Below are 14,051 nucleotides of genomic sequence, written 5' to 3' on the forward strand. Positions count from 1 at the left end.
CTAGTTGGTTAAACATATGAATTTTTTTTATCATTTTCATCTTAGGTGTTATGCAGCTAGCTGGAGCTGCAGCTCTGGGAGATGGCAACACCCCATTGTGTGATGGGAAGTTGTAAATAAGCGACGAGTACAGTTCTGCTGTACCTTTTGCAGTTTTATGTTGTCTGTTTCAAAATGAAAAGCAATCTGGCATATGACAACTCAACCACATTCTGCACACCTGAATAAAAAAGGCTGGTGGCGGTGCTAATGTCAGCCACACTTGGGAAATTAATGTGATGTGACTCTGTGTGCAGCAAGTGTGAATATGTGCCACAAATTGGCACACATTTTGGCATCATTTAAAATACTATTTGGTTATCAAATAATGGGATTAAAGGTCTCAAATAGCTCTTGAATACATGCAGTATTTGTGCAGGCAGCATTTGACCTCATCCATTAGATTGCTCCCTTTTGACTGTTATCTGAGTGTGTTTTAATAGACTTGACTAGACAATTAATTTCATTTACATTTCTTCTCTCACTCAATCAGCTAGTGCATTAGTCGCTGGAAACATCCCTAATGAAAAGTTCTCAGAGCCCAAGATAAACTAATCAAATTGCTTATGTAACACTCCAAAAGCAAATAATTTTTAATATAGTGTGATGTAAATGTAAAAAAAATGTTGAAATGCACTCTGATAAATTTTTGAATTTTTATTCACAGGCATATTTGTGATACCTTACGTAGATTTTCTACAAGTCTGATTACTATACTGATATCAACCATTCCCCTGAAGTGTAATGTTTCTATACTTGGCTTTAAAGTCTTCAGGATCATTTTTATCTTGTAGTAGCATAACATTAAACAGTCAGTGACCCACTGACTTGATGAATGCACTAAAAGTTAATAAACTGTTCTTCAAAATGACATTGATAAAGTAACTCTGTTTAATGAGGATCGGTTACATCTGGCCAGTACTCAATATGTTTAATGAGATCCACCTTGATGTCATTCTGGTGATGCAAAGAGCAGCAGCTTGTCACAGCTGAGCTCAATAAGTGTTAGTCGCTTTTGTTGTCTTTGTGAATCATTATAAAAAGGGCCGCTGGTCATTTTTTAATAGGTGAGCTAAATGACGGGTTGTTTTTGGACTCTTTGCAACAACTCATGTTTTGCATCTTTTGGCACCGATTTGTCGAGTTGAAATCATAAACGGTAAACAGAGGCCACATTATTTGTTGACTCTGGCTGCAGCGGATTGTTTGGCCACTGTTGCTGATTCTGTATGTACCACCTGTCACTGCGCGATTGCTGGCACAACATCAGGCAGTCGGCAAGCTCAAACCAGCCATCAGATTTCAGCACGGCCATTAGCGTGTAGTATGACGAGAAATTATGACCATCTGTCTAAAATCCGACACTGTTCCATTACAGACAAGCAGCCAGCGACATGCCCTCACTGCTCATCCCAGTTTATCAACCAATCAGTGCTGGAAATCCATCTCCAGCGTTGTCCTACTACCGAAGAGGAGAAGAATACCGGTCGTGGGAGGGGCCAGGGCCGAGGACGCTGCACTGGACAGGTTGGAGATATAAAAAAATTTTTTAAAGAGAGGATGTGAGCCAGAGTGTGATTTGTTTTTTCCAATCGAATAGCTGACAGGGTTAGTGAGGGAGTGGCGATGTGTCTCACGGTCCACATTTAGAGTTGGATTGTGATATCGTACTTTAGATAAGTAGACAAAAATTTAGATAATGACGACATCGTTTCTGTCATTTCATTCTGGTTTGTCTCCCTCTCGTCTCCTTTCCCTTCCTTTTCTTTATCCTCCCTCAGATTGAGTGTGACCTTTGTGGACACCGTTGCATGACCCAAGAGGGCCTCGACCTTCATCGTTTATCCCACACAGGCCAGACACCTCTCAAATGCCCAGTGAGGCCATGCCGCCGCCGATTTATCTCTAACAGTGCCCTGGAGGAGCATGTGCTGGCGCATTTTCAAGGAACGCTCAGCAAGTCCAAAAACCGACCCCGCTTCCGTTGTCAGATTTGCCACAAGGAATTTGCCTATAATTCCACCTTCAACGTTCATATGAGGACACACACTGATGAGAGGCCCTTTGAGGTAAGAAGCACGGTGGCGTGTACTTGTGTAAAGGTAGTTTCTTTCGGCCTTAAGAATCCTATTTCTCTCTCTTTATACAAGGTCTTGAAATCTTTTAAACACATGTATTTCAAAATGAAACTGAGAGCTGCCTCATCCCCATCCACGGTCACACCTGCTCATAGCTGCGGCCATCTCTCTGGTTCCGGACCATGGCCATTTGTGCAGAGTGTGTCCTGCGGGTGTTTTCTCCCTCTCTGTGTACCTGTGATTAATGGCAGGGCTGAGTTAGGGCCTGTCAGCTCCCCTCTGTGCCTGTTACTATTCTGGGATTCTCTCACTCTCTCTCTGCTGCTCTGGTGACGAGGCAGGACATCAACTATAGACCCACCCAAGCCCATCTCAGCTTTAGAAATTGATTTAATATTTGTGGCTTCGCTTTGAGCCATGATCTATCAGGCAGGCAAAGAACTGCGGTTCAAGGAGCACCGGTTCTCAAACACAGAGGCAGTTACGGGGATACATTTTAATTTATATCAAATATACCTTGTGTTCCTGGAGGAACATATGTGTTTGCTCAGTTTATAAAGAGCAAACTTCACAGGAAAAGTAATTATATTAGAGTGTATTTCACAGAGATACTGAAACTGCAGATCTGTCAATAGGGATTGCAATTTCAATCTGAGTGTCCCCAGTGGGAATCAAAGCAAAGCTCAATACTGTTACTCCTCTGTAGTGCTTCAGGTTTAATCATCTATCTACTTTTATTTCATTGTCTGCGCTCATTTGGGAGCAAACAGAACAAATGTTGGTGTTGCAGGAATGATGCCGTTGAACTGTTGATTACTAAAATGATTATTTAGAAAAGTCAAGCTCTTAGATCACTGCTAATATTTTTTCTGTTGTGTAACTCATACTCTGTGTAATTTATTACACTCCCCTTACACGCAGAGCTGCAGGGTTTAGTCAAATCGATTATTTCAGCGACAGAATGTTCATCATTAGCCTGTGACGAAGCTGAAAATGACAAATGTTCTCTGGCTTCTGCTTCTTATTTGCTGGTTTTTCAGCTTTTGTCAGGTAAAACACGATATTTGAAGACGTATTTCCTTCATTTCTTTTTTTTTTTTTAAATCTGGTGTGTGGATGTCTTATTGACCAAACAATTAATTGCTTGTGTGGGACTGATGATGATGATGATATGATTTTATTGCTCTGTATTTGTCCTTCCCCCTCTGTCTTCCCTATCCCATTTTCTTTCTGCTCTTTCTGTGTCTCAGCCAGGAGTGCTGCATCTGCAGAAAAATGTAAAGAGAGGTTTTAGGAATTAATTGCAGTTGAGTTTGTGTGCTGCCAGAGTTGTGAACTTAACTTTCTCGCCTCTCTCTCACCTTTTCCCCTCATCTCTGTTCTTCCACCAGTGCGCCACATGTGGTAAGCGCTTCCGCCAGCTGCCCCATCTGCAGGATCACGAGCGCATCCACAGCGGCGTGCGGCCTTTCTGCTGCTGGATTTGCGGCAAGAGTTTCAGCGTCGCCGCTCGTCTCACCGAGCACGCCCGCACCCACAGCGGCGAGAAGCCTTACCCTTGCCCTCATTGTCCCGCTGCCTTTCGGTCTCGTTCCAACCTGGATAAACACATCCGACTGCACGGGGACCTGCCTCCGGAAACAGCAGAGCAGGTGGTTAATGCAGCTGAAGCTGCTCAGGTCCAGAAGGTGCTGGAGGGAGCCAAAGCACTGTCATCTTTGGCCACCGTGGAAGAGGTCGAATCTGGTTCTGTGCAGACCATTTACGTGCTGCAGGGAGCTGAAGGGGCTACCGAGACCGTAATGATCCCATCCGATCAACTCAGCAGTTTAGAGGGAGCGTCGCAGGTTGTCATTCTGCCCTCCTCTGTCCTGGGAACTCAGGCCATCACTGTTCCCACCATCACAATGGACGGCAGTGAAATCACCATGGTGGAGACGAGCCAGTCACCACAGCATACCATTGAGTTCATTATGGAGGAGACTGTTTGAAGGTAGCATAGGAAATCGTGGACAACAAGGACATGAAAAACACTGAATGATTAATCGCTAATATAGACTGCTGGTGATCTAAATATTTTGACAGATGAAGCCAATACCCTGTATGTTTATTGTCTGGCAGATTTCCAAGAGAGTTTAAGCAAAACTCCCCACCTGTGTAATAAGTTTTCTTGAGCAGACAAGTGAATTTATGACATAGAGGAAACATTGAGCGGAACACTCACACACTAAAGTAGCTTTTCAGACTAATAGAACTGATTGTGTGCATTTACTGCCCCTGTTTATTAGGGGACGACGTGGTTGCCTATGAAGTGTTCTCTGCTTTCTTTATAATAAAACGTTTGAGCATTCACTCTTGTGCGCGTCGATCATTTTATTAGGTGGATGACAAGAGGGCATTGCCCCCGTCTCATCAGATGGGACAGACTTTATAGGTCCTGCTGTAAATTGGCACCTCAGCCAACATTAGGAAGTAGCTTGAGCTGAGAAACATAAAGACCCGCTCAGCAGCAGTCGCTGTCGAGATTTTGAAACCGCTGTTTCTTTCTGTCACACACACACACAGACACACACTGGTGTTAGCGAATGGCACAGCGGAGCAGAGTAATGTGTGTAGATCAAGTCTCATGCTCCAATAATTTGTAGGACATTACGTTATTGATTTGTTTTGTGCTGTAATTAAATACAATAATAATAGGGATACGGCGAGATTCATGATGATTTAACTGAAGTACAGCATTATGCAGTGGCAAGTTGTGTAATGAAATTATCCAGCACTTGCTGTATAGTTATCAAAAATAATGATCCTATTTGTGTCTGAATTGGAAGAGGCATAATGTGATATAAGTTTTGCCAGCGCTGCAGTAGCCCATTATAGGCTTCTAAAGTGCAGTTTATGGCTGTCTCCCACCCAGTGATTGCTGACAGGGGGGTTTGAGACCACATACACGCAGAGGCACTCAGTCTTAGTTTGTTTTCATGTCATAGAGGCAGAAATGCTGATGATTGTGCGGGTAACTGAAATGGGGAAATGGCAGCATTTCTGCAGAGTGAGACGCACATCAGGAAATAGAGGGCTCCTGAGGAGCAAAAAGAAGCCGGTGCCAAAACTTGAGGAGCTTTTCGCTGCTTTTTTTGAGACACTCAAAAGCCTGTGAGTCAATAAATACATGTTTTTTTTCCCTCTTCCTGGCAAATCATGAGAGCTGATATTCTGGTGGAGTGCCATTTATTATACCTGCTGCTTGACATTGAAACAAAAACACACAAACACGCAGACATAATGAAATTGTTGATGCTGGCGGGGAAATCATGAGACCGGTGAGGCACACTGACTGCAGCGTGAATGTGTTTTTGATCTGCGGAAGACGGTATGTCATCAGTAGATCAGACTTAATCTTTTCATGGTTTTTAATTTAATCCTAGTCATTTAGAAAAAAGTAAAAGTAATTTAATCCCTACTTGTCTGTAGTTTAATGAGGTTTCTCATGCAGTGCAGTTTCTTGCAGTTATGCTAACTACTAAAAAACCTACAGTACTGTCTTCAGACACCCCTCTTTATATTTGGTCTTGAAAAGGGAAAACGGGTGCAGTAGTTTACTGAAGAACAGAGTTTGTGCCTTTCAGTGAATTGCCCAGGAGTTTTTTTGACCACCTCTGTACATACTGATGATGATTTAAACAAAAAAATGTGATTAATTTCTTCACAAAATAACTCCTAAGTCTGTTATGTGTAGTTGGAACACTGTTTTATCGCTTAAGTTAGGAGGCTTCAGTGACGGATCAACTGAAGGTCCGCATCAATTTATTTCTGTTTTTTAAGGACATACTTTCATATTTTGTCCTCCACTTACCCAGTTTTCTCAAGTTTTAAGGGTCCACTGCTCAATAGTTTGTTTTTGTTTTTTTCTAGCAGCTCTTTGGGAATCAACTTCTTGGTCCAGAAATAGACTTTTATGTCAAACTTTGCTATGTTTGGCTTTTTTCTGTAGATTTAACTGAATAAATGAGAACAAATGTGTTTTTTGCAGCAGGCTGCTAGTAACAAAGAGCCTAAAGACACAATTTAAAACTGGTTGTTTGCCAAGTTGTCTGTTATGTGTAGAAACGATTCTGGTTCATCCCTTGAGTTATGTGCCTTTTTATGTTTGAATGATTCATAGGTCAGTGATAAGTGGCTTAAAAAGTCAACATTCCTCTGAAAATGGGACAAAGGCTGGACTGAAAATGAGTCGAAAATGTCCAAGCCAATATTCAAAGAACAACTTTGAGAGACCTCCAGAAATCCTGGTGCACAATTACTCAAGATCGCCTTAAAAAGTAAAAGTATAAGAAAGCCTGGCTCATGAAATCGGGTGAATATGAAGAGGTAAAGAGTGGCTCAAGTCTTTTGCAAAGTGCTAAACAGAGTGAATGTGCAAGTTTTAGAATAGAGACACAAATGCGAAACGAGCTGCACTCATTAAAATTATTTACTATAATAGGAGAGTGATCAGATCTCCCATTGTCAAGTAGATTACAGTGTTTATGAAAATGGAGCGTTTAAAATAATCGGCATACAGAAATAGATCTAGTGTTTTAAAAAAAATAACCTCTCATAAAAATGGTGAGATGTTCAGTCATTATAGCATCGATCGGAGGAGATATAACATTTATAAAACCGAGTTGAGTTTATCTATCTGTCTGTCTCAGGCAGCACAGTAACTGATTTTGTGTACACTAGAGTAGTAAAATTATGTTAATATTCTTGCAAGTGCTGTGGTGATTTTTGCAATTATGTTTTAAAATTAATCATGGCTTGTATAAGCTATTAAAGCAGGGAGAGATAAGGGCCTTTTCTTAATTTTAATACAAGCAAATGAAATGGACAACTATGCAGCCACATAACCGACATATTCACGAGTGTCCTCATTGCAAACAAAACAGCCCGAAACGAGCACACGCAGTAGCTTCTCTCACCGTGGGGATCCCTTTGATTCCCACTTCTGCTTGTATCATAAACACTAAAAATACCTAAGTGACCCTCTGGAGAGGATGTGCATGTTCAGCTTTTAGCTCGGAGCAGCAAACTCGCTGACATCACAGTGTCCCGAGCAGGTGGAGGACGCCACGAGCGCTGTTTCTGGCTTTCATCTCCAGGTAAGCGCAGCACTGCAGCTACCGAGTCAATATGGAGTTTTTAAGTGTGGCCTAAAAAGTAAAAGCAGTCAGCAATATTTGGAGTACTTTTTCATTAGAGGCAAGTGAGTGAGCTTTATATGTGTTACCTTTAAACATTTTAGCATGACGTGTGCAGGTAACTCCTGCCAGGTGTTTTAACCGTGTCTCACTTTCCCAGCTAACCTTTTAGCTAGCTGCTGTGCCAGCCACTTATTTTAATCAACTTCGATCATTTGTTTATACTTTAACCGAGTCATTTAATTTAATTTTTTTGCTTGGAAATGACTCCAGCAATTTAAATATGTATTTATTAGTTTAGCCTAAGTTTTCCATCAACATTTACACAACTATGTAACTATTACTTTTAGCCATCTTATTTTGTTGCTTGTTCAGCCACTTTTTTCTGTTTAAATAGAATTTTACTGGAGTTTATAAATAATTATAATATTAACGAGAGCTCTCCAACAATCAGATGATCACCTATGAGCAGGATGACCAGCTGTCCATCCTTAACTCAGCATTCTTTTTCTTTGTCCCCTTCTCACATTTTGAGATAGTCTCCCATATTTTGATTGCTTTCTCAAAAAGTCTGGCTTTTACCCAAAGTATATGAAGGGAAGGCTTTTTACTATATTCAGAACTTCAGCCTGTCTAATGCCACACTCATCGGGGAAAGACACCAAAACGTCACAGGCTTTGCAGATTTGGGTGACTATGATGGAAGCTGCCATGAAGAAAATAAAGCAGCAGTATATTCTGAGAGACAGGAGGGGGTATGGCGTAAAGTGACAGAATACATGTATGTCATAATCTTATAAAAATAGTGACACTTGTCAGATATGGCTAAAAAAATAAAATTAAAAAAATCTATGGATAGATCCAAACTGAAATCCAAAACCTGTTGAGCAGCTGAAATAACAGCATGAAAACATTCAGACTACCTTTCAGCATTATTGATGTGTCCCACTTTGTCTCACAAAAACACAGCGGTTGCCTCACATTTAGTTTGATCTGGCCACCCTACCTGTGAGCACCACATGGCGATGGTGGGGAGAAAAAAAAACCCTCCCTCTTACTAGTAAGAAGCCTCAAATCAGGCTCAGGGAGGTGCAGCTGTCTGGCACTGCTGTCTCGGTTTGTGGGGACAGTAAAGGCATAAAAGAAAAACAGAGAGGGTAGAAACAATAAGCAGGATGTGATGCCAGCCCAAAAAATCCAAAGGCATTTGGCCATGATTTGCCAACTTGTGGCAACATTGCTCTGTGTGTACACAGCCCTTCAAAAGAAGAAAAACGATTTTTCTCAAACGCTGCACTAATGTGATAAAACAACATGAATAAAATGTATTTTACAAACGTTACTATGACATTACATCTGATCAGAGACCAGGAAGATGCACAAATTCCTTTGGGGGTTTCCCATCCAGTGAAAAAATCTACACAAATCAAATATCCAGAGCCATCTGCTGCGACGACCCTCTGTGGGTAAGAGAGCAGCAGAAAGAAACGTTGTTACTATGGTTGTAGATCCAAGTCAGGGAAGTGTTTTTACATCACGTTATCAAATGAAACATTGTGCTATCATTTGTATCATTGTTGTGACAAGCTTTTGTTATAATAAGAGTGAGGGGCAGACGCCCTGGACAGGTGTTTTGCAGGGCTAATGCCAGATTTAGACTATGACGTAACCTACATAAGTGGCTGACATCATTGTTGGAGTTTATGTTAATACACACTCACATTACACAGTACGTAATAATTACCGTGAGGTCGTGTCCCGGTGTTTTATATGTGGTGCCAGCCAACAAATAAAATGCTGGTACTTTTACCTCCTCGTCCTTTGTTGTGATTATTTTTTTTAGGGGCAAATATATTTGTCTCTCAAATCTCTCTTTTTCTGACATTTGTGAGTCCTTATGTTGATGCTGAGACGATAATTGATACATTCTCACTGATAAATTTACAAACTGTGGCAAAAAATTGCTGGAAATCAAAAGGAAGAATCGAGGGTGCCGAACAGGCCAGTCACAGTCGTTGTGGGCTGTGTCGACTCGACATGTAGTTACACCGCGGCGCACGTCAGTTTACTCTGTAGATTTCCCAATTAAGTATGAATCCCAAACATTTAGACCTATGGCCAATTTAAAAACACCAGATGACCTGACATGTTTGTCTTTGTACTGTGAGAGGAAGGGAACCCACACAGGCACTGCCAAACTCCGTGTGTGTGGGTTCAAACCAGGACTTTCTGACTGTGAGATGACAGTGCTAACCACCGCACCACTGTGCTGCCCAGCATTGCGTAATATGAACTTTAAGTAAGCACAAGAGACCAATTGAGGAAGTTAACACTTAGCTGCCCTAACCACGGGTAGTTGAACTGACTATCCTGATATATAATCATGGCATTTTTCTTTTTTAAACTACTTGAAATAAAATTACTCTGTATTTTTAGTTTGGATTTAGTGGTGAAACACCAGTAAATGCAGTGTAAATAAAACCCACAAATTACTCAGTCTGCAGTGTGCTCTTATAGCACATGGCCTGGAGTTATGCTCTAAAAGCAGAGTGATACTGAGGTTCTTGTAGGTATATCTTACAATGATCTGGGTAAAATTAGCATGTGCTTTCCTGAAGCAAATTATAGTAAATATAGCATATGTTACACACCAACGGTATTAAAAAATAACAACACAGACCTACAGTGAGTTCCACTAAACCCACTTAATACTGAGTCTCTAGAGAAGCGTTAATGTCGTGTTGTTGTTTTTTTTTTAAATGGCATTTTTATTGACATCTTGGCAAGTTGTAGATGCCGGGAAAAGCTTTGTTTCCAAGGTAACATGACAGAAAAATCTCGTAGCTGACATAGATTAGTCCTTGTGTTTTAATAAAAAAGGAACATTTAATTTAGCATGGGAGCCATCTAATTTATATATGGTAATTGGTGTTTTCATCTGTCATCTTTCCAGTGACACGCATGACACGTCTTCAAGTACGTTATGAGCATTCAAAGGGGATTAATTTCTATATTTGTGTACTACACTCATAATTTTGCCTTTAAGCATTTCATGCAAATAATATCTTGGCTAAATGTGAAGACGGCTAATTTCACCCAGCCCTAAACGGATACCTAAAAGTACTACTGCAGTGTATTTGTGATGGATGCAATATCAACATCAGAGCAACACTGGTACGTGGCTATTAAAGGTCAAACAATTTACCAGGCAAAATCATATATACTAGTAATTCTACAGGCGAAGGAAAATATCATAAATCACATTAAGGTCAGCGTACAGTAGGTGCTGCACTACACAATGCAAGAAAAATGATACCGTTACGTAGGGAGACAGACATGTTTTATTAAGCTGCATGCATGCAGTACGCACCTTTACATCTCTGCGGTGTTTTAAGATTATTCATCCCAGCTGAAAAACGTTTCACTTCTTCCACGGCGATCTGTCTTAACAAATAAAGTCTGAGTTACGGGGCATGCAGAAACATGATGTACTTCTTTGTATTTGACTAAGTGAGCGCACTTATGCAAACTTATTCAGCCGGCTACAGCTGACTTCCCAACTTTATTATCACAACGATGTTATTAATGTATGACTGACCTATTTAAGTAATGGTATACATTTATCATTCTCTATGTCTTGTGATTATATATTTATTGCTGGCACATGCTTCCTCTCCGTCCTCTGTCCTTTTCTTTTTCTCCCTTTTCGCTCCTTTTTTCTTTTTCTTTTTTTTGCATCCTCACCCTCCTCTCTGTCTCTCTCGTCCCTCACCAACCCCCCACACCAACCCCCCATCTCTCTCTTTGCTGAGGTGGCTGTAACTGCTGTGACTTTGACAAAGTATTCTCCACGTGTATTTCAGCGTACGTGTGGATGCAGGGTGTGTGTGTTTCCTTTTTTTTTTTAGTTTGCAAATGTGTCCGACTGTTGCGCACGCAGCGTCCATCTGTGTGTGTCAGCTTACTGCAGCGTGCTCGCACTTACGTCTGCTGCTGCTGCTGCTTATGTCACGCTACAGTCCTGTGTTCTGTCCTCCGTTACCCTCTCACTTTTTTCATCATTTGCTCTCTTGTTCACCTTGTTTCTGCCTATGTGATACCCCCCCACACCTCCCTCTGCTAGTCCCCTCCCTCATGTTTGCTCCTTCCTCTCTCTCTCTCATTGATAGTGAAGCATATGTGACTGGAATACTGAGGAGCTAATCATTATGCCATGAGCACAGCGCAGTGCTCGGGCAGAATGTCAATTCTCCCTCCTCTCTCTGTCTTCCTCTGCCTTTCCCTCCCCTCTCGTCCACGCTTTCCAAGCAGTAGTTAACATGGAAGCCACATTTGCGCTCTGCACAGTGAAAATTAAGGAAACACTCTCACACGTAACGCCCGGCGCTTGCAAACACTGGGCTTTTAACACCTGCACTTAAGTGCAATGTGTAATGGTTCGGCGAGGTTTACATTTGTGCTGCGGATGGTATTTGGAGTGTGCGCGCGTGTTACATAGTTGTTATGTAAAAGCGCTCCACATCAATTTGTCAAGAGCAAAGTGGTGTGGGATGGAGATGAGAGACAGCTGTTGAATGCATATTTAGAGAGAGGAGGGAGACTGAAACAGAGAGTGACAGCAGACTTTCTGTGGAGGCCTAAATCACCACTAATATTAAGGTAAATAACCAAGTAGGATTATTCGCATTATATTGTAAACACTTAAAAAGATGGAGGTATGATACGGAGATAGTCGTGCGCATGCAGCAGTCTCGGTGTCACTCAGCAGTGAAGGAAAAAACAAATGAGAGCGGGGTAAATTAAACCAGAGGTAAATTAGACCGCGTGCACGCGCTTGGACTGCGGGGTGCACGTCAGTGTGTCTGATGAAATGGGAGAGACAGCATGCGGAGACTCCTCCTGACTTCTTGAAAACTGCAGCTGTGGGTCACAGCTAGGGGTAACGCTGTGTGTACGCAGCCCTCCAAATCTTCCACCGAAAAACACACACACACACAAACACACCACATGCACACAGACTACAAAGGAACTTGTATTGCAAGTTGGACAGACGCACAAACAGTCATATCCAAATGTCCACATAAACACACACACATGCATAGAAAAAACCCCAGCCGTGGCCTAAGGGAACCTCTAGCGTGACATGGTTGCAGTCTAATAGGCTCAAGCATGAGTGAGTAATAGGTGTTCCAGCACTGTCCGCCCACTGGACAAAGACATCTTGAGATGCACATTATTTTATGAGATGCAAAGTGAATAGGTGAAAACATGATGATGCATTGGGTGGGCGGTGAGTGGAGGGGGCTGTTTGAAACCAAAGCGGAGGAGACAGCTCAGCATTGTCACATGCTATATTTGCTTCCTGGTTTGATTAGGGGACAGGTTAGCGGACAAGCCAGAGTTGATATACCCAGAGGCTATCATTTAATATATGAGACGCAAATAGGTTTTAACATTAGCGTACAGCACTTAGCATTCAGGTTATGAATGAAATAAGTCATAGGTTGGACTGGAGCAGTGCGGATTAATTAATGATTGACACGCAAGCATTTTTATTTATTTATTTTGCTGCCACTTTATTAAATTCAATAGATTACATCTGGACAAATCTTTTAAAGCATAGTGTACAAACATCAGAGTTAGGCAACACTGTGTTGTCACTAGCAATTAAAGCGCCACCTCATGCACAGAGTGACAAAATCAATGATTCAACACACCGTGGTGAGTTTAAAAGCCTTGGAGGACACAAAATGCTAAGAGAGCGCTGGGGCTGTAAGGTTAAGAAAAAGATCTATATTGAAAAGGCTACTTGGACCCACCAGAGAGGAGCAGTGGTATCATAAGGCCAGTGTCCCAGTCTCGTTAGGGGGGATGAGACAGCATAGCCTGATCGAAAGTGGGGATATGGGAGTTAGGCAGTGACATCATAGACTGTGAGCTGCTTCTCTGGAGACTGCTGTCTGCTTGCAATGGGCTCGTGCTGTTGCTGAGTTGTGCCTTGTATGACTGAACATTATAGTGAGAAGGGTGTCAGCTCCATTCAAGGGAGTTGTGCATGAAGAGTCGGGGTGCTCCAGTGAGAGGAGGAATGTTTTTCAGCAATGGTTTGGGTGTGTGGGAGAGGAAGTAGTCCCCACTTTTCTGTGAGTTACATATACTTGATTACAAGTAAAAGTGTTCTACTGAAAGTTTGATTCATTAGTAAAAAGTATAGGCAGCCCATTCTTCTTAATAAGCCAAAGGACTCACTATGCTGAAATGCCATTTACCACTTGAAATCAATTCAACTCAATTTTATTTTATTAAGCATTGCATTAGTTCATTTCTGTCAGGACCACTTTAGTCAAAACTGGATTTTTCTTTTCCATCTGTGGTAATTTCTGTCTGCTGCTGGACCACCTGGGGAGCTGGGGGTGGGGCTTGGGATCAATGACAACCGACATCACATTGATTCGGTTAGAAATGGTATGAAATGAGCTGGGGTGGAGGTGGGTTTCCAAAGTGGCTTACACAAGCATGATTATAATTAAAATGCTTATCTAATTAACTTGCTATTGAAGACTATTATATATATATTTATTAAACATTTACTCAAACACTCACACTGGATGGATCCTTCGCCATGCAGACTGAAGTAGGCAGGGAATCGATCCGCAACCTTGTATCGCTCATGTTTAAAGGGCTCATATCATGCTTTTCCATATTTTCTGTCACTGTGTTGTTACAGTTGTTCACGCTCATATTAAACAACGATGAC

At 41.7% G+C, this 14,051-nt stretch overlaps 1 protein-coding gene across 6 annotated transcripts in view; it reads left to right on the top strand.

Annotated features, from left to right (window-relative positions):
- Window positions 1–14,051, top strand: part of znf574 (zinc finger protein 574) — an 84,004-nt gene that overhangs the window by 26,030 nt on the left and 43,923 nt on the right. For all 6 annotated transcript variants that reach the window (XM_085177664.1, XM_085177665.1, XM_085177669.1 and 3 more), the window contains exons 8-10: window positions 1,418–1,566; window positions 1,821–2,108; window positions 3,509–7,255. In XM_085177664.1, coding sequence (XP_085033790.1) covers window positions 1,418–1,566; window positions 1,821–2,108; window positions 3,509–4,108 — 1,037 coding nt within the window. In that variant the 3' untranslated portion in view covers window positions 4,109–7,255. The remainder of the gene's footprint in view (window positions 1–1,417; window positions 1,567–1,820; window positions 2,109–3,508; window positions 7,256–14,051) is intronic.

The sequence above is a fragment of the Neolamprologus multifasciatus genome, chromosome 11, assembly GCF_963576455.1.
Source record: "Neolamprologus multifasciatus chromosome 11, fNeoMul1.2, whole genome shotgun sequence".
Classification (NCBI taxonomy): Eukaryota; Metazoa; Chordata; class Actinopteri; order Cichliformes; family Cichlidae; genus Neolamprologus; species Neolamprologus multifasciatus.